The 27,786-nt window shown below is 36.2% G+C and overlaps 2 protein-coding genes across 3 annotated transcripts in view; one reads left to right on the top strand and one right to left on the bottom strand.

The window, feature by feature from the left end:
* Positions 1–27,786, bottom strand: part of LOC133519649 (uncharacterized) — a gene marked incomplete at its 5' end in the record, with an annotated part of 231,207 nt that overhangs the window by 140,058 nt on the left and 63,363 nt on the right. The window lies entirely within an intron of this gene.
* On the top strand, positions 19,961–26,198 carry LOC133519648 (uncharacterized). 2 transcript variants are annotated; one of them, XM_061853694.1, is made up of 2 exons: positions 19,961–21,513; positions 22,147–26,198. In XM_061853694.1, the coding sequence occupies exon 2, from the start codon at positions 22,312–22,314 to the stop codon at positions 25,642–25,644; it is 3,333 nt and encodes a 1,110-aa protein (XP_061709678.1). In that variant the 5' UTR covers positions 19,961–21,513; positions 22,147–22,311; the 3' UTR covers positions 25,645–26,198. Both variants share the same exon structure in this region, with proteins under 2 accessions (XP_061709678.1, XP_061709679.1).

The raw sequence follows: 27,786 nt of genomic DNA, 5'->3' as shown, positions 1-27,786 counted from the left end.
AAAATGGCATGTAAAGACACCATGCATAGGAAACTAGACGAAAACTATTATAGTAAATCTTGGTTACTCCAACAGTAATATAACCATTCATTCATGCATTCGTTCTAACGTTTGCTCCGTTCTCGACGGACGAGCAATCTGTCGCCATGTTTAAGTGCATAAGTACATCTCTGCGCTGTTAATTATTTAATATAATGTGACCATCAAGACGGCTTTCTGTTCTTCGCCCACTCTACTGAACCAGCCACTAGATTTCCGTTGAACAGTGAACAAAAACCAATAGGAGGGATTTACGATCGCTGCACGCTAAAATTGACTGTAGTTTTCCATATTTGTCGTATTTTTCATTGGACAATAAACATTGCTGAACTTATGACCTTTTTTAAAATATATTAAACGAAACAAAAATCAATAGTTATTCCGACCCTTCACGTAATAACTTAGCATTTTTTTTATGAAATAGGAGGCAAACGCGCAAATGAATTGTTGATTGTAAGCAACTACTGTCGCCCATGGACACCTGCAATATTCAGAGGGATTGAAGCGCTTTGCCGGTATTTCAAATGAGAGTACATACGTCCTTTTTTGAAGGTCGTATTGGTCCAGAAATACCGCGGGTGGATAGGAGTGTTTACACAATCGGGTACTTGACACATGTAGAATATTATAACAAAATTCAGCTAAATGGATAGAAAATTGGCCATTCATTATAAAAAAAGAGGAATTTAAAAAGACACATTGAGATTATAAAAAAATACAAGGCTTCAAATGCTGAAACAATTTTTTTTTAAACTTTCAAATATAAAAAAGAAAATTATAACATTCAATTCCTTACATGTTATTGAAAAATAAATTGTAAAACAACTATATCCATAAACGTAATATTTCACGGTCAAAATAGCAATTTTATGTATGGAAATACATTTAGGACAGGGACAGACTATTGTGACGTCACATTACATTATCATTTTGTTAGAGGCGTTTCAATCGTCGAGTGCGAGCGTCAGACTTTTACTCTCATGTCTGACATGAGTCCTATATAGACATTTGATCCTCAGGAAAATCTAGGTCGATTGACGTTATTTACAAAAAAGTTTTTGGCAAAAATTTAATTTTTGGTACAAGCTTTTATCGCTGACTGTACTTTTCTTTCCACAGGCAACTAATACTCATCGAGCCAATTCTAAAAACCCCAAACACAATTAGGTTGCGTTCTTTTATCACAGAGTTCCTATGTCCACCTCTTGTCTCCATCATCAGATCAGCTCGATGGTACCATAATATTGCATTGCCACCCGACTTACATATGTGTGCAAATTTTCAGCTCAATCGGAAACCGGGAAGTGGATCAAATTTTACTTGCAAGATTTGATTACAAACAGACAAACGGTCAGGTGAAAGTAATTAAAAGCTTGTAAAAACTGTCAAGTAGCCAATTGTCTCGGTTCGTTAAAAGTAACAAATGTTATCAATGTGAAAACAAGTTAAACGGTACAAGAAAATGAAGGTTAAAAGAAAAACGAATATACATATCGAATTTCAGCCAATAAAAACATTACACTACTATAAACAACGCATCAAAAACGGCTTTGGCAAGTTTTCGTATGTTTTGTTTACAGAATCAGCAAATCCTCAATATTCAAACCAAACTCGCTTCAGCTCCTGCATTAAATTTTCACCTTTATTTACAGACAATAAGGTTGTATTTTGGAAAAATAAAATCATTGCAATACGAGCCCGCGGATTTATAATTCGATATGTAATAAAACAGTCACGAAACTGCGCTGTGTCACGGAGACGTCACATAAAAACATTTGCATCGTAATTTAAGAGGCTTAGACGTTAAGACCGAGTCACGCTACTGCAGTTTCACATTATATTTTATAGGTCCTGGAATCGCATATAGGTACTGTAAATTTTAAGGTATTTTATGAATGTACCTGTATTTTAAAAAGCAGCGATGTTATTTTGGCACTTGTATTTGTGTAACTCGAGTGCTAATACCAACGGATTTTGTTTGAGATGAGATGGGCAGATACAACCTATACAACATTTTTGATTACATAATGAATTTTCTGTCGAGCTAACTACTTATACACGGTGTTTTTATTCACATGCTATAATTCCAATGGTGCTTTCCAGAGCTTAAATTAAGTACCTCTTTCTCAAAGAAACAAGTATACTTAACTCCATTTTGGACATAATTAATGTTTTTTTTTTCTAATAAGTTCTCTACGAGCGTGTACATTTGCCTAAGGGGCTGTTTACATTTTGATTAGTGTTTAATAAACGCAAATACTATCTCGAAGATCGATATTCGAAATGTCATTGATATATCCTAGTTTTCAATTGTTTGGTTTAATTTAAACATAATGTCCGTGTTACAATAACGCTATTAAGTACTTTTTTAGAAAAATAAAAAATTAAAATAACTATGCCGTTCATTTTCTTAAATGTACTTAACCATACCCCGAAATTAACGGAGTTTCAAAAACACACCATGTATATTTAGGTACTTTTACTTATTTTACCAAAATAGTATACTCATAGTAATAAATATAAATAATTTAAGCTCAAAATCATCATCAAAATCATCTTAGCGCTTTCGACTATTGAATTATAAACCCGTGGTTTTGAGCGCGGGAATAAAGCACCCGCACCCTAAACCCCAGTATATAATAATAAAGATCCAGGACCCACGTTTACAGCCTAATCCCGAGAATTAAATACCTAAACGCAGGTACTAGATTTGACAGAAGTAATGATTACTTTGACCTTTTACATCAGGTAACCTGGCTCTTTTCGGATTATAATAAGATTTCTTTACGACGTTTATCATCACCGAAAAGCGACTGGTAAGTACCTATAGTAGATTGTTAACCAAAGGATGAAAGGCACTCATTTCTGTCAAATTAGTTTGGCGCTCGAATGCAGTGAGAGCGCCAATAGACAAAGATTAAAATGGTGCCTTTCACCAGAGTTTATTACTCTACTTTTCATTTCAAATACGAGGAAAGTAAAATAAATGTGCATTAAAAAAAACACGGCTAAATAGGTATAAGCTTCAGCAGTATTTCTTGTGGATACTTTTGAATTAACAATTTTGGTAAAATGAAGAGTTAACTATCAGAATGGAAATTGCTTAAAAAATTTGCTTACCGTAAAAAAAAACAGAAAAACCAACTTAGAAAGTAAACAAACCAGAGCAGAAACGAATCATCTTCTGCACACTTTTTAGAAGAACAATGAGCATGAGAAATGAAAAATAATTTAAATACCTGCAAAGCCAACTAAAATTCGCGTTGCACTAAATCCCGTAGTTGTCAAATGCGGCATTCTGTTTTCTTTTGCGATCCACGCCATAAATACATTCAGGCGCTACATATTTCTTGCACCGTGCGACCGAAATGATTTATGGCCACGAAACCAACGAAGCCTTCTGTCCTTTTCTAATATATTTTTATCCCGGAACCACGCTTCGTAGGCTGGACATTGGACAGAATTATGAAGGAAGGCTCGGACAGGGGACGGTGATGTGTAAAGAATATCTGACTTACTCTTATTTATTTTTAGGGATCCTTGCTTCGAGGAAAAATATATTGGTAGTTCGCTTTTACAGGATGTTTATTTAGTCACCTGCAATAATTGGCGGGATGAATATATAGGTCATACTGAGCAACGATTACTATGGGACCAATCCCGAAATCGCGAAAAAAATATTGACATTTTCATACATTTTGGCTGTTTGACCTTGACATTTTCTATGCGAGAGTAATTTATTTTCGCGATTTCAGGGGTTAGTCATACAGTAAAAGTTGCTCAGTATGACCTATATTTTCACCCCGGAAATTATTGCCGGTGACTAAATAAACATCCTGTAATCCCCAATTAAATAAATCATAAGGAATTCCCAATTAAAACCAACTTCTTTTTTTAGTTACCTACATAAAATAACACGCTTTTTGCTAAAACGTTGTGACGTAGCCTCAACATTTTAAGCAAATATTCAGAATATTTGATTTCATTAAAAGCCCAGTGCTAAATAATTCCAGCAATCTGAAAAAGATTTTTAAATATCGCGCATAAGGAATATTTATTCGGCAATATTTGGGTATTTTTTGCAAAGCGGTGTTATGTTGAGTTATGGTCAAGGGGTATTGAATTATCTTTTGAAATATACGGCCATATTTTTCCGCTCAAAGCTCGTGTAAGTTTTTAAGCGAAAATGTTTTTTAAAAGGCTTGGATCTTATTACAAAATGTAAAATAATATTTGTAATATATATATAATTTATATTTCACTACACCAACTGGTAAAGGCTCTCTTGGTTGTTAAAAAATTGATAAGAAAGTTGCATTTTATCCGCATGTGGCGCAAAGTATAATTATTTACTTGTAAATTTTGAGTTGTTTCCTTATGTTGACTATTACAATTGACTTTTAAATGATGATTTTGAATGATAAATATTTAACAACATTAACTTTGAATTGATTTTCTTTGATATTTTACAGTTAGTCTTTTATTGTGTTGGTGTAGTGAAAAATGGCTGATAGAATCGAGTTTTAAGCGATGATTTTGAATGATGAATATTTAATAACGTTCATTTGAAATTTGATTTGTAATGGTTTACAGTAAGTATTTTCCTCACGTTGGTGTAGTAAAAAATGTTGTGTTTCTCTCGGGAGCCATGTTTGTTTAACCCTCGATGAATACCAGCGAAAAATTTCAAATAAATAATTATGTATGTATGTATGTATGAATTATGAAACCCTCGCAACCCTCAAGATTCCACTTTTCGAACCACGAGCGCTCCGTGGTTCAATTTTGGAATATTTCGCTTACTCGGGTATCAGTATTAGCACGAGCTATTTTATATACATTATATTATATCGAAGTTAATGAAAATTTCAATGCAGTAGTGGTGACCATATTACTAAAATATTTCTTAACCACTGCGACTTTAAGAAGATAGTGGACATCAGCTTCTCCATACAAACGTAGTCCCCATTTTCCTCCTTTGATACTGAAATAATAGAAAATATTATTACGTTTTTAGTGAAATCGAGTTTCCAATGAGGCAAACGGGGTTTTATTTATTTATTTAAACTTTATTGCATAATAAAAATAAGTACAAACGGCGGACTTGATGCCTTAAGGCATTCTCTACCAGTTCTATTATTTTCTTTTATTTTACGTTAACATAATGAATCAAATTGCCTAAAAAATATTTCTATAGGTAATGGTAATATTCAGAGAGTATTTTTTTATGTAAAATGAAGTCGTTTGTATATTTAGAAGCCGAGCGGTCTCCGTCGGTTTTCGTCTTAATAACGTGAAATGACTATATAAATAACTCTAAATCGTTTATCCGAACAAAATGTAATCTTACACAAGCCAACATTACTAAACACCATTCATCCCCAGGATACGCTTGTACCAATTCTGGATCACCCTTATATTGGGTTTTATTGAAATTTCGTGTATCGTTGCTTCGTAATGGCAATGCCGTTCAGACGACGTAAGAAAGGGACATATAGAGGGTTAAAAAGCCATTCCTTTTCGCAATCATTTCGTGATTTCCGCCTGTATCTTAGTCATTCTAAAGACAATGTTCGTTTTGGGAATCGTTGGTCGACGTTGTTTCACGAAAATTGCCATCTTTAAATTATGTACATAAACTCATGCTTGTATTCCCAAGAAGGGTAGGCAGGGCATATGAAACTGCTAGATTCCACTTCTAGCAATAACGGGGTTTAAAAAACAAAATAAATTGTGATATTGCACAATGTGACAGGTTGCCAGCCCATCGCCCACAACACACTTGAAAACATTTCGTCCATATTCCACAGATTTCTACGACACCCATGAGAGGAAAGAGGATGGTGGAATTCTTAACCTGACACCACATGGTAAGTAGTTAAATAATGTACATAACTTATTACCTTTGTCTATATATACTGGGTGCCCACTAATTAATGGATAACGACTCAAGGTGATAATCGATTTTTCTGTGTTTTATCATAGCATCAGAATTTTATAGTAATTTAAATTGTATTTTTTCTAATTTAATGCATGTTAATCATAAGATGTAATGTTTGGAAAATATGTGTCCCGCCGAGTTTTTTGCCGGTCCCATTTTGGGATACTTACTGTCCTCCAATTGAGGGAGGATTTAAATCTTCTCAAGTGTAGGGTTAGAGCCGGTGTAGCTTTATTTGACGTTCATAAGCGCATTTTATATGCCTACTTAAATTATAAACTATCTTTATCTTTACCTGTCTAAGCTAATTCGCACCTACTTGAACAAGACATAGGAGTAGTGTGTGTGAGAAAGCGTGTTGTTATAAACGTCATATTTTCTTAGAAATTTGATGTAATGACAATGCTATAAGTTGACATTTGAAATACCATGCAGGGTTAGCATGGTACAACTTAATTGAAATCATCATAATGTGAGACTGCTGCTTTATAAATCGCAAGTCAGACCCCATATGGAGTATTGCTGTCACCTTTGGGCAGGAGCACCTGCATGCCAGCTCGGACCATTCGACTCAGTCCAAAGGCGCGCTGTACGAATCGTCGACGATCCCAAACTCACAAGCGGTATTGAACCTTTAAGTCTAAGGAGAGACTTTGCCTCCTTGTGTGTGTTCTACCGCTTGTACAATGGGCTGTGCTCTGAAGAATTGTTTGACATGATGCCAACGGCCGCTTTCTATCACCGCACCGCTCGCCGTCGGCAGGGTGTTCATCCTCACACCCTAGAACCTAAATGGTCGCGTACTGTGCGGTTTAAGAGGAATTTCCTCCCGCGAACGCTTAGGCTGTGGAATGAGCTTCCTGCCGAGGTTTTCCCGAGGGGCTACAGTATGGGGTTCTTCAAAAAAGGAGTGTACAGGTTTTTAAAGGGTCGGCAACGCGCATGTAATGCCTCTGGTATTGCTGGCGTCCATAGGCTACGGTGACTGCTTACCATCAGGCGGGCCGTATGCTTGTTTGCCACCGTCGTGGTATTAAAATAAAAATGTAAAAAAACATACATTAATTTATTTAGTTGGTAAGCGAAGGATTTTATTGACGCGTTAGTAAAGGTCTCCGTATTAACTCTGGCATTTTGCTTTCTTATGTCCGGATGTTCTCCTCTACAGGTTGCAATTATTAACTGATTCTCAACAAATTTTGTGACCATGTCTATGATTCAACAAAAAATGTTGTCGATACAGTTTTTTTGGAAAATTGGCATAAAAGACTCAAGCGCCAAACGTTTATGGCGCTTAAAACCACTGTGATAACGACTTAACGAACTAATTATTTTTCACTTTTACATTTTCTAAGCTTCACGCTCACAGGTTTACTAGTTATAATAGCAATCAGCAATAAATCTACGTAATCTACGTTTAGACTACTCGAAAAGTTAACGCACGCTTTTCAAATAATTCCCTAACCCCACCTAATCTTGATAGAGCCTCCGAGCAACTTACTTTTTAGGGGGATAAAGATATTGCAAATAACCAGCGAGATGTGCCCAATCAAAGGTTAGTCTAGTGGAAAACCGGGCAGGGAAGTTACACTTTACGGTTCTGATGAGTTTTGAAATATACATATATTCGCGGCTGTTTTCCGGAGGGGTGCGTAGATATTGCAGATTTCCAGTTGACAAAATATGCTCTTTGATTTCCTTTATAGATTAAGTCAGAAGTACTCAAGTCATGATTGACAGATTACAAGAGTGATATTTAGATTAGAAAAAGAGAATTGAATCTAGTGTTATTTAGTTCAGGCTTTACTCGTAATAATTTTTATAAGGCAGTGCTAGGCTAAGAAAGTTACAAAAATGGTAAAAAACTAACAACAGTTGGGCCGGCTCGGTACTTGCCCCGAGACCACCTGTAGCAGAGCTCCAGCAAGCACAACACACATGCACACTTCTGATGAAGCCTAACCAGCAAGCCGCATATGCTAACTAACTGGTCGTTTTCACCGCGGCTCCGAAACCTGGCCCCGCTCACGGTATCACCAGGCTAGGGATCGTTGAGTTGGGTAACAATCGGTAGCGAAGAGTTGGCCAACACCAGCAGCCTCATCGTCCACAAAACGACGAAGATTGACCTCCCCACATCGGTGCGGAGCGACTCGCAACAGTCGTCGCAGCCGAAAGGAGGATACGGCCACGCATACCTCCCTCCAGAGAGATATCGAAGGACATCCATCCATATGTAAAGATCGAAATGTCCTGTAAACTTTTCTGGACTTCGCCTAAAAAATCAAACACAAAACCTTTTTTGTCGAAATTTGCCTAAACTCATATAGCATTTTTTCCTTCTTTTGACCTCAGAAATGTGTGGTTAAAATCCTTCGGGTTCCTCGTGATACACTGTGTATATTTAAGAGTTACTCTTAATCTAAAACTCTTATCAGTGGAGCGATTTACATGTGTGTCGATCAACAGCTCTCCCTGACAGCCGGATATGACACGATGTAGACTTATCCCTTTATTTGATCCCTGTACCCTTTCCTTGATATTATTTTTTCCTCTAAGCTTCAACTCCTCACGTCTGTAGTGTTTTTGATAAATTCATCGTATCGTAACAAGGTGACCAGGCAAGATGCCAACCATTCGCTCTGTAGCGAACGATACGCTAACGTCTCTCTGTCGCACTAATATGGAAGATTTTCTGTGTATGGAAGAGACCGGAGCGAACCATTGGCTTATTAGTTAGGCATTCTGTTGTCTAAGCATCATTCCTCTTATGTACGGGTTCTCAATTATGTAATATGTAATGATTTAGAGCAATAAATAAAAGTCCCTCACCACCAACACCTTGCGAACTCAGAAGCCCATCGCCATCCTCAATACATCCTTAGCAAGGTTACTCAACAAAAATCTGAGTACCTACAAAATAGTAGTAAAAAGGTTAATATTCCGTTTTCAAAAGAATTACTGCCCAAAAATTGCAGCATCGGGCAACGGGCATTGCCGCTGACAATCTCCACGTCAAAATGAGCGACGGACGGACGGTCTGCATAATCTATGTCGGTGTGTGTTACGTGCGTATTTGTATTATATGTATTTTTATTATAACCTCATTTCATATTTCGCAAGCTGCCTTCATTTTACGGTAATTTTAATTAACAATAACCCTAAGTCAGAGACCTGTAATGATCCGATCGTTAGTTCCCTAGTGCGGCAATATTGCTATTGAACAGCAAATTAGCTTTCATATAAAGGGGATACAACAACGCTGTCATTACCAGAAAATCTTGCATTAGCGGCAATTTCAATTTACGTATCTGACTTAAAATTAATATAAAGTATGACAGTTATTTTAAAAGAAGTTATCGTTTGTGTTATAAATGCTATGTGTGTCTGTTTTAAAAGACCGAAGAGCAATACTTTTAAAATGAATGTTAAACGATTTTACATTCACGAAGTCACAGGCAGAGATTAGTCCGCAGCAAGCTCGGTTGTCCAAACAAACGTAGTTACGCTCTCATTTTAAAACGACCAGCTAGATTACTATGAAACCTTGTACTTGCAGTAGGATAAGGTAAACAAAAAAACGGCGATATTAAGTTTTTCTTGCAAAACTTGTTTTTGCTCTATTTCGTTTGTTTTATAAACTGGAGATATACTCGTATAAACTAATTACAGGCATAGATATACCTCATGCCTCATGTCATTGTATGTCCAAAGTTTCATTATAATCTAACACGTAGTTTTAAAATGAGAACAAGACTCCCTTTTGTATGGGAAGGTGAAATTCGACCGAGATTAGTGCGAAATCTTAAGAGGCTGTCAACACCCAATGTCCTTGAAATTGATGTTACTTAAACAGTTTTTTAAGAAAGACTATTTGTTTTAGTCAAGTAAGAAAAATATATGTTCATATTAATTATATTTCAAAGACCGTGGTTGTACTCGATACACGATTGAACGAAATCGGCTCGATAGAAAATAATTGCAAAGATTGGTCTTAAAATCACAATTAAACGGTTTTATGTCTTTATTGTTTTGACTTATGGGTCTGCAATTAAAATCACAATTTCAAAACATTTATATCTAAACCGTGGTCGAGTTAAATATTACACTAATAATCCACTTTTTTTATTTAAATATTTTTCTTATTATTCCCTTGCCCAGGCCCAGTAACATGCGACAGTGCTATCTCATTTACTCTGATACAAATAGACAGTGTGCGCGCTTTAGGTATTGACAGCCTCTTAAGTAGTCTCTAGCTTGTTTTCTGAAGACCTTGTTAGCCATTTTGACTCCTTAGCTATACATTTATGATTTTAATTTGATTAATTTCCAATAATGGTGCCTCAACTCTTACCTATGCAATCAATATACATATATCTACACTTTAAAGCTCGCTCTTAATCAGAGTTTCAGCTCAGAAACCATTAGTCGAGCTTTGAATTACTACATCTACGTCATCCGGAATAATATACATGGATATAGTTTGGCAACTGGAATTGCCGTTTATGGGGTTCCGAAATCACAAAACCGAAATTCTTAATTTCAACCTGTTCCTACGAATATTTCCGTTAATCTGTTCGTTCTTTTATTAGATTAAACATAAAAATGGATTTTGAATAGTGAATGTGTTTTGTGAGATGTGAGACGTTCCTTAGATAAACTCTCAAAAGACCATTTTGAAGTGCGTCCACTTTATTAATTCCGCTCTCCTTACTCGTACTCAAAACTTTAAAATCAGCAAACATTTGCGTGTACACATTGTTTCATATTAAATATTCAGTATTTTAATACAACATGTAGATCCTCCTTCCTTACCCCCTTATTCATAAGCGTTTACTAAAGTTGACAAGCCGCTAATAATCGTTTGTCCCTTTCCATCATACCAATACGTCGGAAAGGGACAAACGATTATTAGCAGCTTGTCAACTTTAGTAGACGTTTATGAATAAGGGGGATAGTGTCTCTGATCGTGTTGCTGGAAATCACACTTGGCTACAATTATAGTATTGTAAACTTATATATGTCTGTATTATATATGTACTCGTACCTATACATGTATGCTGTATAAGTATTGTCATATTCTTGTAGATTTAATATTTATTACTTTTTTTCTTTCGAGCTATTTAATTTCTAATTTAGTTTTTTGCACCTCCAAAGTTAAATTAATATTAACATTCCTCCACTACCTGAAGGTTATCTGGAAGAGATCGCTCTTTAGCAAGAAGACCGCCTGTTGTTACCTCCGTCTTTATGTATAAGTATGTGTTTCTCTGTAAATGTTATTTTGAGGTTGTGCAATAAAAAGGATTTGTATTGCATTGTACTTTTAAGGCATACCTGGAAACTGTTAACAAAATTTATTAGAGTGAAGCCAAGATTTAGAAAACCAGACGATGCACGAGTTTGAAATTTGACCTTTACTTGTGACACTTGCACTATCTGGGCTATCAAAGTCGCTGCCAACTTATCTTGGTCTGACTCTATGTGTCTCTTCCAGGCAATTGCAGCAGCAATGCACTGGCATCAAATGCAGCACTGCAGCAGGTAAATTGTTGGGATAGCCGGCTAGCTCAGCCGAGACATGTGCACGTTGCATGCAACATAGTCATCCCTTGAATACCGGGGACATAGACCACCTCAACTACTAGACGTACTGGGGCCCATTTCTCGAACGGTAATGGTCTAATATTATTTGTCCACGAACTATTAGGTTAGGTTAGGGTTACCATAGCAACACACTAATAATATTAGACTAAATACTGTTCGAGAAATAGGCCCCTGTAAAGATCATTATTTATAAATAGCTTAGGGTTTTTACCATCCTTACTTTTATTTATGACTAGCTTATAAAAAAAATATATATATTTATTAATTTATTGATAGTCATCATTGTTTACTAACCATTTTTCTACATGTGTAACTACTAACAAAAATAAGGATTTGAAAAAGTCTTAAATAAAAATATTTCATTTCATTTTCATAAAAGAGTATCAATTGACTCTTAGTACTGGTTGCCGCCATTTTGAAATTTTATAAAAAGGCGGGTAAGCAGTGACAAGCGGCCAGTTCGAATACGGACAAGTTATAGTGAAGACGTCATAGAATATTTATTGTAAATTGGTTGTTATCATGTTTGTACAAACAAACGAATAAATTCAAAATATTGGTAAAAATAATCGTTTTTATCGTCAATCATGTAATATCCCAACAGTCCATTTATACGGTACACGGCTGGAAGAAGTTGATAAATCGAGATGTAAAATTTAAGAAATATGAACTTAAAAAGGAATCATATAATGTACAAATTAGTTTTTTTTTTCTGGAGTTATCAACTTCTTCCCACCGTGTACGGTAAGTCAATCGTGGTTACCAGTGTTACCACTCGCGCACAAGCGCTCCCGTACAAATTTTGTATGAGGGCGCAACCGCTTAATTCATTTGCGCCCAGAATTACGACCAGTACGCGTGCAAATTTAAAATATTAACAAATATTTAGTTTTGAGGGTGTAACTAGGACTAGTATAAAATATAACTCGCTAGATTTTTGTCTGCGTTTAAACTCCGTCAAACCATACTAAATCTATGCAAAGTTTGACGGAATTGAGCCTGACCGCAGTCATATATTTTGAGCATGACCCTTTACAAGTAAAATTGAACCCATGTGTGATGACCTCTACAGCTATCACCAGTTTGACACTGACATATTCGCTGAGTAAGTTACGCATACGCACTGACGTATGCGTAACTTACTTTCTATACATCTCGCTCGTACTAAAAAATGTTAATACGAGAGCAGACGTTAGCGACACTGCTAAGGCTACTTGTGGTATATGTAAACGCTTCAACTCGTAAATGCGGTGTCTGTATAGTCAGTGACCTGGGATCACTAGGTTCGCGGACGAATTACTTGAAGCTGTCTTTGAGCACGGGAATGTGCTAGCATATAATTGTTTAAGAGGGGGCATGTAGTCGGGAAATTAGAAACAAAAGATATGGCGCGCCGCGTGAGACTTATGACGGAATATATGCGTTGGCCATTCGGGCAGGTTTTTACCTTATATCTCAATTAAGTATATGTTTGACAAGGTTTTATCGCAGTCCTCATGATTTTTTATAATGGGTATAGTATAAACAGTATGTATCTGAACGTAAAGCAACTACTTAAACCCGTTAAATGTTTAGGTCATACTGAGCAACTTTTGCTATGGGGCCAACCCTGATATCGCGAAAAAATTTTTGTCTGAGTCATACATTTTGCTGGTCTGATGTTGAAATTTCCTATGGGAGACTAATTTTTTTTCGCGAATTTGCGGTTAGTCTCATAGGAAAAGTGGCTCAGTATGACCTAAACGTTAACGCGTTTGAGTAGCTTTACGTTCAGATACATAGTGTATATATATGTTTGTATGTGCATGTATATTTATTTGTTCTGTATATATTATTTATTTATATATCGTATTATATAGTTCCGTATTAGAATCTTTTTAAGTTAAATCTGTTTGATCACTTTGACCCTGCACCAACCCAATCTCTCAGTTAAGCCCATGGTTGACTGGTAGAGAATGCCTTCTGTCATTATATCCACCATTTTTACTTTCACGTATTGTGCAATAATGTTTAAATAAATAATATATATTTTGTTTAAAAAAAACTCGTCAGATCCCTCATAAACGCGTTACTAGCCTGGATTTGCTATGAATCGTTTGCCTTTATCTGTCATTTTGACTTATGTATTTGTAAGAAAGGGATAAAACATAATTTAACTAAATCAGGCCCGTAAAGTTTTATGAATAAGGGGGTAAATCACTAGCTATTTTATAGGTACTGCTTTAGTTACCCTGTAGGGCTAAGATGGTCAGCTCTTTGTCAATTATCATACCTGTCACGTTCTAACAAGTATGTAAGTGCGAACGTGACGGGCATAGTGACAGGCGACAAAAATGGAACCATGATGACACCGCTGTTAACGATATACAGAACATAGTTTGTAAAATTAGATATGATTCGTGTTTTTTTTTCCTATCGAGACAACTTTAATCGTTTATGGTTTTGATTGCATTCTGCCCTTGCAAATTATAGTCATATTTTCGTGTGATTTGTATTGGCATTTTTAACAATTATATACAAAAACTATAATTTTGCATTAGTTCCCTCTTTAATATTTTGATTCGTTTTAACTTGAAACTGAAGTCGTTTATTGCGTATTATATAGCAGGTACACTGTAAAGGTGTTCTTAATTATAAAGCTGTTCATGTGACGCCCTGTAAGGGCACGGCAATATACCAGCAATATTCCACAGAGGGCTACATAGTACCTACTTTGACGTTCATCGAGTATTATCAACTTAGGTTATAACTTATGAAGAGTTCCTCGACATTGGCAGAATCATCAACACCTTGATGGAGCCATAACACGAAAAATTGATTGATTATGAAGAGTTTGACATGTCTATATTTGAGGCTATACTTTATGGCTCTAGCAAATACTCACAATAATATAACTGTGTATCCATAGAATGCGTACATACCTGAAAAAGATAGAAATAATTATTATGACGTGAAGAGATGACATGGTATCCTATCAAATATCTAGCTGCCAATGTAATGTCGAACGGATCAGTTATCAAAGTCCCATACTTACGGCCCGATACCAAGAATGAGATACGATAACGATAAGTTCTGGTTTAGATATCGTTTGTATGTCGTATAATTGGTTTGTTCGTGGTTCGTCTTATTCAAGTCAAAAGTTGGCAAAAGAAACAAGGGCAAACCAAAAACAAGATGCGAAAAAGACCTCATAGAAACAATCGGAAAAAACTGGAAATAAATGGCAATAGATAGACAGGAATGAAAGAAAATGTTGGACAAATACCTAAATATAATAGAAAAAGGCGATTCGGAAGAGGCCTAGGTCAAAAGTCATTCATTACGAACATGTTCATAGAAATTTAAATATAATAAGGAATTGTTAAATAGAATGCCAACAGTTCGTATGAAAAAGGCTTTAATAATAATAATACTGTTACAAAAGTAATTTACGGAATTACATACTTAGGTCATATGATATGATATGACTCATATCGAAAGTTTCTATAATCTCAAAAACGTAGTAGATATGTAACATTTTATTTTATAATTCTATTTCTTAATTCTTTCTGTCACTAAATTATTCTCAATTCAATACTTCTTTTAAATTTTGACAAGTAATCGTGTACATTAAGACTTATAGATCTCTGTGGTGGCAGCATTGGTTCCATTTTTATCATTTGTCATTATCCCGTCACTTTCGCACTTACATACTTGTTAAAACATGACAGGCATGGTGACAAATGATAAAGAGCTGACCATCTTAGCCCTACAGTAGGCCTAAGATGGTCGGCTCTTGCACCGCTGGTGTAGTTAAAACAGTAGGATATTAAGGTTATAGAATGATAATTTTCTTTTTATTCGATTGCTATGCAGATCTATTAATTTAAAAAACTGGACAAGTGCGAGTTGGATTCACCCGCCGAGGTTTCCGTACTTTTTAGAATTTGTTGTTATAGCGGCAACAGAAATACATCATCTGTAAAAATTTCAACTGTCGAGCTATCATGAGATACAACCTGTTGACAGACGGACAGACAGACGGACGGACAGCGGAGTCTTAGTAATAGGGTCCAGTTACCTTTTGGGTAGGGAACCCTAAAAAAGACTGCTACTGTACGAGTACCAGCAGAGCGATACAATAAGATTTAAGTAATAATAAAACCGTTCTGCTTTTTCACCGGTATAATACAGATTCAATTTAAAATGGTTTCACAAAATTTTGTTAGACTATATTTAAAGTGCTTCGTAGTGCTACATAATCCAATATTTTAGATATCTGAATGTAAATAGGCTTCATCCACAGAAGGTATTTATATTTTCTTAAATTTGCCGTCACTAAAAACCGGCATATAAATAAATACATATGATAGGAATATGTTACATAGATCGACCTATTCGCACAGTAAGCTCTATAAGGCTTGTCAAAAATCCTGCAATTTTTTGCAAATCTTTCTGTATATTGAAGCCACACAAACAGCGGATTACGAGTTAATGCCCAAAAATTGGAAATGTTTTATTGAAAAAATCCATTGTAGATCGAGTCAGAAAGCCGCCTGATGCGTGAGAAAATACAACTGTAAAAACAAAACAAATGCGAAATGAAATCTTTACTAGAAAATTATCGAGGCTATGAAGCGTTTCGAATAATATTTCATTCGCATCCCGACGCGACTAGTGAGAAAGGCAAATACAGAATTTATGGATGCGATCAGCCATGAACGCAGCCCGGGAGCATGCATATTTGATTCCATCATAAACTCAATTTACAGCTAATCTCATCTCAGATTGTCGAAGAAATAAAATTTCACACGCCGTTGGTTCTGTCGTGAATGTAAATAGGGTGGGGGGAACACGTCAGGAGGGGGGCTAATAAAATATACTCGGCGCAGCTCACGGCTCATTTGGCAGAAGACGGCCGTGCCGGCTAGAGGTCTGGTTCCAATTTAATATTTCGCGTTTAATTTCCAGCACTAAATTAAACCTCCCTAATCTCGAGCGACGTTAAATTTTTGTCGTCGAATTGATCGATTTTACGCGCCTACCGGTTCCGATCGGTTGTAACTTTTTAGTGCTCCTTTTATTACGACAAACGATTTTAATCAAGCGTTTTTGTTCGCAGCGGACGCCATTAGCTATTCGAGTCGAAATAAAATTGGGAGTTAAGTCGCATTTGGGACTTGAGAATTCGCTCTTAATTCGATTTGATAGGTCTCGCCTGGGCCGACTGACCCTTTGACAAATTGAATGAATTAAAACAAGTCTGCTCCTAAATTCTAGAATAAACTAGAAGTTGGTAGACCGTAATGAAATTTACTTAAAGCTAGCCACTGACAAGCCTTGCTGGGTGAATTGGGTGAATCGGATTAAAATTTTCCGATATCAAATGCTAAATTGTACCCGAGGCAAATTCTGAAACTGCCCTCATTTCAATGAGCAGTCGAGAACAAAAACACGAGCTCAAAATTTCCGCTGAATAAACTTTAAACCAGCTTTGAAACGTTTCAAAAACAAGTTATATTATCTATGTAATTTTTATACTTACAGACGACCGGTTTGGCCTAGTGGGTAGTGACCCTGCCTACGAAGCTTATGGTCCCGGGTTCAAATCCTGGTAAGGGCATTTATTCATGTGATGAGCATGGATATTTGTTCCTGAGTCATGGGTGTTTTCTATGTATTTAAGTATTTATAAATATTTATGTATTATATCTATCGTTGTCTAAGTACCCTCAACACAAGCCTTATTGAGCTTACTGTGGGACTTAGTCAATTTGTGTAATAATGTCGTATAATATTTATTTATTTAATGTAACTAGCAATGTGCCAAAGAGAATTTTCAAAAATTGCAAAGTTCTCATGAAATAGTCTCGGTATTTTTTTCTGCGTGTCTATTGCCAACCTTTTTTACAGTTAGTTTCGAGTTTCAAATTCTATGACATATGAAAAAGATACCAATGTGTTACGTAATTGTTAAATAAAACAGTCGTCAATTGAGTAAACAATTACTGGGTTATAATTCCTAATCTGATCGGGAACTTTCTAAGTGGGAACTTGCTTTGAAAATTTTCTTATGAACAGAAAATTTCCATAAATTGCGGAAATTTTGATAATTTTCTGCTACTTTCCAATATCTAAATCTAACGTATCTATTTTGCTGATTAAATAGCCAAAGAATCCAAAAGTGGGGCCTATTATACTAGCAAACGCAAGTCTTCAACTTGGGTCCGTTCGAATTCACATTTGGTGGTAAACCGTCCGAAAGCAGGCCAAAGTTGAACACCGAGTGATAGTCATTGTAAATTCTTATAGATACAGAAGTTTTGAATTAAACATAGGGGTATTTTAGCGTAGGCATTTCAATTTTGCCTTACAGATCGACCACATTAAAGATTTGGATCTTGACAAGAAAAAACTACAACTAATAGCAGTTTCAAACGCCATTATAGGGGACGATGAGTGTGGTTGTAACAATTTTACGTCGATCGCTTATATTATTATAATCACAGATCTAAGAATCAAAAAGAATTCAGTAAGTCATTTTTATTGTTACAACCGTCTCCATACTGTGGTTGGTTGTAAGTGTTGTAACAGTGATGGGGAACGGTTCTAACATATCAAAATGAAATCTTATACAAGTATTTTTGTTAATATTTCTTATTCGTATCACAAAGGAACTTATGACCACATCTCACGATTAATTGAAAACGTACATTAATTCATGTCAGTAAAAAAACATAACACAAAAAATAACAAAACAATTATAATTTAACAATACCGTAAGCCTGGTCAAAAATTCTCCCCGAGCTGTCCCTGCTGCAAAGCTACCCATTGCACTAGCCCCGTTGCCACGTTGAATGTAGTTTTTGTTTGAATTATATCCCGAAAACATCACATGCAACGATTTAAATATCGTACACGAGTTATCGTACCTACATCTTTAATAGGTACTATGATACCTATTGATTAAGCAGCCATAGGCTCGTAAGTTGTTTGTCAGCAACATTGTAATAACTGTGGGGAATAAACCTATCACTATTTAGCAGAGATCTATAGCACAGTTAAACTAAGAAAGTGTATACTAGAAATTTATTCAGTGTTTACATGAGAACTGTTATTGACCGACTTATTTACAGATTTTTCAATCTTTTGCTTAACTTCCATAGGTCTCTACTAAATAGTGATAGGTTTATTCCCCACAGTGGTTATATCCCAATATGTTATTGCAGCTTATAACTAATCTCTCTGTCTATATGAATTTTATGCCAAATTTCACCTTAACGTGAAACTATAAGCTATCCCATTTATTAGACATTATTGGGATGTATAAAAACGTGCATAACAATTTAAACCAAATAATGAAGAAGCATAAGTCCCAGTAAAACTAGGCGAAATTTGGCAAACTCCATTGATTGAATGCATCGATTCTTGAAAAGAACACAGAGAACTCAAAACTTTAACGGAGAGCGTACTTTTCTTAAAAATTCCAAAGGATGCTAGGAATATTCCTGAAAATCACTTTACAACTACGATTCTTTCGCGAACATCGCAAGTTTTCATGAGGAAAGTTCACGCGGGTGCGAATAAGTTTGGCAGATTGTAAATTATAATCTTCTTTAACACCGGCTAAGTTATTTTTAAGACCTAAAAAGAAATACTGTTGGACGGTAATACTTATTCAGACGAGTTTGGAAAAAATAAAATTCTTAGGCCTAGTTGAGCTAACTACTCGATGCAAATGATGGAGACAGGAGGTGGCCATGGGAACACTTATAAAACAATGCAACCTAATTGTGTTTGGGGTTTTTAGAATTGTCTCGGTGGGTATTAGTTGCCTGTACAGTCAACGATGAATTTGAATCAAATAATATTCCTTGGTTCAAGACCTTTTATTTTATCTGTGTAAATAGTATGTACAAAACGTCAGAACAAAGTGTAAGTTTCACTCGCAAATTACGTTATTTAATATGTAACATCGCCCGTAGATCTGAAAAGCTATTAGAAGTCTTGTCAAAAACATCCTTTTTTCGTTGGCACGTAAATTATTGGCGTCGTGACGGTGCCAATTCCATCCCTTTTCGGGGGACGTCGCGCGTGAAAATCAACGTTAGCTTGTTCGTGTTTTTTACATAGTACGTGGGTTTTAAAGGTGTATTTCAAATGGGGAATTTGATTTTTCAAAAGGAAAATTACTCTCCAGTTAAAAACGTAGTCAACAATTTAAAAACATGCAAAAATATAGAGTTATTAAAGTTTTCAGGAGGGTACACGTATTAGTTATTTACATCAATTAGAATGTAAATTTTTTATTTGATAATTAGCAGAGACAATTGGCTCGATTCTAACTTTAAGGTACGTCAATTATTGAGGTCTAGATACGATATGGATCGGATATTGTTGCAGAATGGAGTTTGTATAGCAACATTAAAAACTTTACTGGTTTCCATGGTAACATGAAACAATGTCAACATTTTTCTTCTTAGACAATATAATATTCGTAATGAACGTACTTTTGCATTTTTTATTCATAAATTTACTTATTTGGACCCTACGGCCATAGTTCAGCCTTTAACATGGTCCTTTTGAGTCGGGAACCGTAAGTAAATAAAATCAAGTGCGTCGAAGCGGATTCTAAGAAGCACGAAAAATTTTTCTTTCGTCTCGTCTGGCGTAGCCGATTTTGTAGGTGCCGCCATTGTGCTGTACCATTGCAGCGTTCGACGAGCCGGGAGCAACGCGTTCCATAAACGCATCACCACTCACTGCGCAGCGAGCCCGCGCGTGGAAAATGGAATAACAAGTAACGTTTTTGGTTTTTAAATTTGTTTGTGAATTGTTCCTTTCCCGATATTATTGAGTGATTTTGGTGACAAACATCTTAAAAAATCTGGTTTTTACCATTGCCGTCACGTCAATTTGTGATTGTGCACGAAAAGTTGTTATATATGCATAGTGTGGTCTTTATAACAATATGGAAAAAACCGAAGAACAAATAAAGCGTGAGCTTATTGCACGCCGAGGCTCAAGGAAAGCGACGTTAACTCGTATCAAAAATAAAATGGATGCCTCCTATATTAATGATAAGCAAATGTTACAATTGATGGTCGAGAGGGCCCAGGTGGCATTTAATGAATACGAAGATCTCAGCCTGCAGATAGGGGATGAGGAAGATCCCGTAGCGATAGAAACTACATACTATGAATGCGTCGCCGCGATGCGCCAACGTATTTCAGATTTGTCTGGACCTGGACCCACCTCTGGCGCTGGCGCTTTACCGGCAGCGTCGCCTCAAGTTGCGTCAAAAGTTAAGTTACCCAATATACAAATACCTACATTTGCTGGTAAATATACAGATTATAGACCTTTTATTGAAATGTTTACTGCACTTGTGCACAATAATGAAGGGTTTGATTGTATACAAAAGTTTTTCTACCTGAGAAGCTTCTTAAAATCTGAAGCATTTGATTTAGTCAAAAACTTACCTGTCATCGGTCAAAGTTATTCGGAAGCTCTAAAAATTTTAGCTGACAGGTACGATAATAAATACAAAATCATCAATGAGCACATTAATGCTTTGTTTGAGTTGCCAGTGCTAACTAAGTCAAGTCCTAGTGCTTTACGCTCATTGATTTCAATTACAAAACAGCATTTAGCTGCATTAAAAAACATTGATGAGGCCATTGAAAAATGGGACAGCATTCTCATTTGCCTATTGAATAAAAAACTTGACCCGTTGACTAACCGAGAGTATTTTTTGCATAGGGATTCCACAAAACAGCCAACCTTTAATGATTTTTTGAAATTTGTAGAAGGTCGGGCCCTTGCCCTAGAGAACAGTGAGGGACGGGGTGACACAGCAAGCTGTGCTGCTAGCAAAGTAGCTCCAGTGAAGGTGACATCATCATCGTTTGTCACTACCAAAGCATCCCAAGGCTGTCTGTACTGCGGTAAGGAACACAAATTATATGCATGCCCTAAATTTGCTCTAGCTTCCATATCGGAACGACTAGGTTTTGTAAAGGAAACAAAGCTTTGCAAGATACCTATGTCTTAACATTCACCTAGGAAAGTGCAAATTTCATTTTAAATGTAAGGAGTGCAAGGAACCCCACAACTCTCTACTTCATGTGAATGAAGAGAAACCATCGGTGTCACTAACTAACATTAATAAAAAGACACTGGTGTTGTTGCCAACGGCAAAAGTCAAAGTAGTTTCGAAAAGTGGCAAGGAGATCATAGTTAAAGCGATGCTTGACTGTGCATCTCAGAATTATTTTATTACAACAAAGCTTGCAAGGGAACTAGGTTATCCACTCTTGCCAGGTTCTACAATAACTGGTGTAACCCTAAAAGAAAAATCTATCAAACATAGTTTGCAACTAGATATTTTCTCATGTGTTTATCCATATAAAACACAAACAAATCTGTTAGTGGTAGAAAAATTTACTAACGAAATGTTGCCACAAACTGAAATTGATATTTCAAAGATTGTGATCCCTGAAAATATAACGTTAGCCGATGACTCCTTCCATGTTCCAAGTGAGATAGATATTTTATTGGCTGCAAATATCTTTTTTCAGTGCCTGTTGTCGCAGCCTGAGGAGCTGCGCGATCCTGATGCCGCACCCAGCTTGGTTCACACACAGTTTGGTTACGTAGTAGGAGGTGATGTCCCATCTTCTATTCTTAAACGACCTGCTGTTACGCTTTTCTGTCAAGAATGTCAAACCGATATACGCGATACTATGTCCAATTTTTGGCAAACAGAAAAGGTACCCGAAATATATGCGGAACATACATCTGAACAACAACAGTGCGAAAAATTGTTTACTGAAACTGTCATACTTGAAGACAATCAATTTACAGTTTCATTGCCATTAAAGATACCTATCTATGATGTGAATAATACATTGGGGGATTCATTCGGGCTAGCTCTAAAGAGATTTTATAATCTTGAAAAGAGATTTCAAAAGGATCAAAAGTTGTATGAAGGTTATAAGGATTTCATACATGAATATCTCGACTTAGGTCATGGGTCATATGTTGACATTTCTTCATATGATCTTACTAAAGATCCTGTGTACTTTATGGGACATTCAGCTGTTTTAAGGCCGGATGCAGTAAGTACCAAGCTACGGGTAGTCTTAGATGGATCTATGTTAACGAGTAATAAGATATCATTGAATAATATTTTAATGAATGGGCCAATTGTTCAACAGGAGCTGTTTGATATACTGTTGTCATTTAGAGTGCACAAATATTTTATTGTTTGTGATATCAGGCGTATGTTCCGAAATATTTTAGTACAAAAAGATCAGCGATCTTTGCAAAACATTCTCTGGCGAGACACTCCTAATGAGTCAATAAAATGTATTCAGCTAAATACAGTTTGCTATGGAATGAAGTCATCAAGTTATCTTTCAACAAGATGCTTGAACGAGCTGGCTACGAAATTTGAGAGGCAATATCCTCTAGCCAGTTCGGCAATACTTAACTCTACATATGTAGATGATATCATTCATACAGAGGATAGTTTGACAAAGATTGTTGACACTCAAATCCAGTTGATAGAATTACTTACTAAAGGTAATTTTACATTACATAAATGGGCGGCTAATGACCCTACAATTTTGACAAATATTCCAGCAGAGCAGCAGGTTGTTGGGGAGCTGGAACTGAATAAGGACATCAAAACTTTAGGTTTAAAGTTAGATATCAACTCAGATTCTTTTAAACTTTCATGTCCAGTGTCTAAAAATTTCCCTAACACAAAAAGACAAATTTTAAGCTACATAAGCCAGTTCTATGACCCGTTAGGTCTGGCTGGACCCGTTTTTGTCCAAGCCAAAATAATTATGCAAAAAATAGCTCAGGCTTGTTCCGACTGGGACTCTGTGCCCTCGCCTATTTTACTAAAAGAATGGCTTGAATTTTATAATGATTTGCAGGCAATGAAAGAAATTAAAATAAAACGAAATGTTACTGTTGATAACATTCAGTCTGCTCAGCTAGTAGCATTTGGTGATGCCTCTATTACTGCCTATGGGGCAGCGATTTATTTAAGAGTCACTGACAAGCATGGCAAAGTAACTATGTCGCTTCTTTGTTCTAAAAGTCGCATTGCGTCTAAAGACAAGAAATTGACTGTGCCACGATTAGAATTAAATGCATCTCTTTTGATGGCAAAATTATGCCTGAGAGCATACAATACATTAAGTAAAAAAATATCTATTAAAAGTGTGCATCTTTTCAGTGATTCTCAGGTTGTTTTGGCATGGCAAAAAACGGATCCAACAAAACTAAATGCTTATGTTGCTAATAGAGTCAAATTAATTAACGAATATACAAAGGGTTTCCAATGGTTGTATATAAAAACAGACCTCAATCCTTCTGATTGTTTGAGTCGAGGTGTAAAACCTAGTGAACTACAAAGTAACCAGCTGTGGTGGAGTGGTCCAGATAGCATGTCTGATCCAGAGTATAAATTCACCGGTGATAGTGATAACTTACCTGACAACTTACCAGAGATCAAGCATGCTGATGGTTCCAAGCCGGTGTGTATGGCATCATATCGATCGGCTTCTCTTGCAAATGATTTGTTAGATAAGTTCTCTAACATTAATAAGGCAGTTAGCGTGCTTGCCTACATACAAAGATTCTGTAATAATGTAAGGCCGGGTTCTCAAAAAATAAAGCTTAATTTTATTACATTTAGCGAGGCAACTCAGGCATTGCATTTCTTTATAAAAAATGAACAAAGTAAGTTCTTTGACAACGAGATGGCCTCTTTGCGGGCAGGTAGGCAGGTTTCGTCATATTTACAATCTGTCAACCCCTTCATTGATGCTAACGGTATTCTCAGAATAGGTGGACGTTTGCAACACTCCTCCTTACCTTATAGCCATAAGCATCAGATAATCTTACCAAAAGAATCTAAGGTAACTTACCTTATTATTGAAAATGAACATTTAAAACTTTTACATGCCAGTCAGAAAGAGGTACTTTGCAATTTAAGTCAACGTTATTATATAGTTAATGGTTTGAGATTGGTAAAAAAGTTTGTGAATAAATGTCTCACATGTTTTAGATTAAAAGGTCTAACAGCAAAACAGCTGATGGGTTCATTGCCCGCTGGTAGAGTCAGCATAGATCGTGTTTTTGCTAAGGTTGGAATAGACTTTGCGGGCCCAATCCTAATAAAGCAGTCAAGAGTGAGAAGTGTTGTCACTACTAAAGGTTATATTGCTGTATATGTGTGTTTTGTTAGCAAAGCCATACATTTAGAGTTAGTGTCAGATCTGACCACTGATACATTCTTGGCTAGCTTTAAACGATTTATTGCGAGACGTAATGTTCCAACAGAGGTGTATTGTGATAATGCCGCTACTTTTAAGTCGGCTAGTACTCAGTTGTCTGAGCTATATAAATTAAATAACAATAAATGTCATCAAATTCAAGTTCAAAATGTAACTGCAAAAATGGGAACAACATTCCATTTCATACCGAGTTACTCTCCAGTGTTTGGTGGTCTATGGGAGGCCGCAGTAAAAAGTGTTAAATATCATTTGAAAAGAATGTTGGGCTCACATGTTTTAACATATGAACTTCTGTACACTGCGCTAGTTCAAATTGAGAGCATTTTGAACTCAAGGCCGATCACGCCAATGTCATCAGACATCGAGGATCTCTCCTATTTAACGCCAGGACATTTCTTAACCGGTGCGCCCTTAACTTGCTATCCTGAACAGGATATCACAAAGTTACCTGATAATAGATTAAAGTTTTGGCGGAAATGTACTGCTCTGCAGCAGCACTTTTGGCGATATTGGTCTAAGCAATACCTAAATGTCTTACAAAACCGTCCTAAATGGAAGACTACCTTGCCTAATATTAAAGTAGGTGATCTAGTTATCTTGCGTGAAATAGATACTCCGCCTATGACTTGGCCTATGGCTAGAGTGACCAAGGTGTTTCCAGGTCAGGATGGGAAGGTAAGAGCCTTAGAAGTAAAAAAGGCTAATGGTAAGGTTCATACAACATCCATTACCAAAGTTTGTATACTGCCTTTAGATGAATAATGTTTAAAAAAATGTTATATATTTCTATTTTGATATTTTAGTTAAGATTTATGGCTAATTATCCTACTGAATTGTACTTATACTTAATTTATAACTGAAAGTAGGTAGTCATATACTATATGTTTAATATGTGGATGCTGGTCGCATCTAATGTTTAAAATGTTTATTTAGCTCTATGAAATGTGTCTTATGTTTTTACGTACTATTTCATAACTACATTCATAGCAATCTTGTGAACTTGCTTACATAGCAACTTATTAAGTTTTTAGTAAGAGTTATATTAATTTCAATTACACAAACCTTAAAAGATTACAGTCCACTCTAAATATTAATCTGTGTAATACAAGTATACAAGGTGCTAATGTAAAATGTAGTATATATTAAATTTTAATAAGGTATTGATTTTGTGCCTAGTTATGTTATTTTCTGTTGGCGGAATATGTTGCAGAATGGAGTTTGTATAGCAACATTAAAAACTTTACTGGTTTCCATGGTAACATGAAACAATGTCAACATTTTTCTTCTTAGACAATATAATATTCGTAATGAACGTACTTTTGCATTTTTTATTCATAAATTTACTTATTTGGACCCTACGGCCATAGTTCAGCCTTTAACAGATATGTTAGTGCCAAAAGTGATGTTTTTGTTTCAAGGTCAAGGTTAACGTCATTTTTGACACTGAAATATCCGATCCATATCGTATCTAGACCTAATATTTGACCTAGGTATCTTAAAGTTCGAATCGGGCCGTAAGTAATTATAGAAATGTTATACTTAGTGATATCCAATGTACATTCATAATGCAAGTCTAGTGGATATTACGATAAAACGCGTGATAAATAGTATTCCGGAAATCATATTCTAAGAAAAACCTACTACTTATAGTTCACTTCGATTGTACTCGTACATTGAAGAAATTGCATGCAAAAGCTTATATTTGATACTTTCAAAACGAAACCATACTAGAATTGAACAACAACTAAAACCAACGCTAATCGGAAAAATAAACATTCAATATTTCAGGCTCGTTACAAATTCACACCGCGCGGCGTCATCGAAACTCAAACCAAACATTAATGAATAAAACACGCTCGCGAAGCGACAGCCGGCCCGGTTTGAACCGCTTATTACCGCTTATAACTGGATTAATGCGGTCAATTAGCATGATCAAGTTAATTTCGACGAACGAGCCAGTCCCTGTAGCTTTAATTCGCCACAGTATGGTTGAGAGACGCGATTATGTTGGTGCACGTTTGTGAGATTATAAATTGACGTGCCTGCTGATCTGATTTCGTAATAGTTGGCACTGCTCGTGTCTATCATGTATGTATGTTGACCTAATATCTTACTAGATGTCGCTATACCGTGCTGCATCACGCTAACGTAAATAAGGTCGTTAGCGGCAAACGCTAAATTAATATTTTTTCAAAAGGTTCGGGATTGACTTTGAAGGTTCGGAAGGTTCTGATCGATTCAGTTTATTAAAAAATCTGTACCAACGGAACAAGCACTAACCGTGAAAAACTAAGTAATAAACAAGGTTTTTACAAAATGTACTAACTGTAGGTACATGTAGGTATTTTAGCCCTTTGGCTGCCTTGAACATTTAAAAACATCGTCAGTTATTGTGTTCGTTGCTCCAAGAAAGCTTATACAAGTAACGGCGTACGCCTACGCAGTCAAAGCAAGTTTCAAGATTTAAACCGGCTAAGTAGATTGTAGCAATTATTTTTGGCGACCCAATAATTTCTGTTTAATTGTATTTATTTATTTATCGTATGGCGTTTACACACTGGTTATACATATATAAAAAAACTTAATTCAAAATTTACATTTCTGCAGATAAATACTCGCATCTTTTGTCAGGTGTTTAAAATCCTCAGCTGGTCCGTTGTATTTCGTGACGGGGCACTCGAATACCATGTGCTGCACCGTCTGCTCTGGGTGTCCGCATTCGCACGCCGCCGACTCGCTCCACCCCCACTTGTGCCAGAGGCACGCACAGTTACCGAAGCCAGTTCTGAGGCGGTTAAGTCTGCACCATATTTCTCGGCTTTCCGTGAACCCTTGGGGCCGTTTCCCTGGGTCTAACTCAAAAATGGTGTTGTCTACACTGTGCTGAGCCTCCCATTCTTCATT

The sequence above is a fragment of the Cydia pomonella genome, chromosome 7 (genome assembly GCF_033807575.1).
Source record: "Cydia pomonella isolate Wapato2018A chromosome 7, ilCydPomo1, whole genome shotgun sequence".
Lineage (NCBI taxonomy): Eukaryota > Metazoa > Arthropoda > Insecta > Lepidoptera > Tortricidae > Cydia > Cydia pomonella.
This window is presented reverse-complemented; position numbering and strand designations above follow the sequence as displayed.

Excerpts from the sequence above, each read along its gene's own strand:
- LOC133519648 (XM_061853694.1), top strand. The coding sequence starts at position 22,312 with ATGTCCAATTTTTGGCAAACAGAAAAGGTACCCGAAATATATGCGGAA.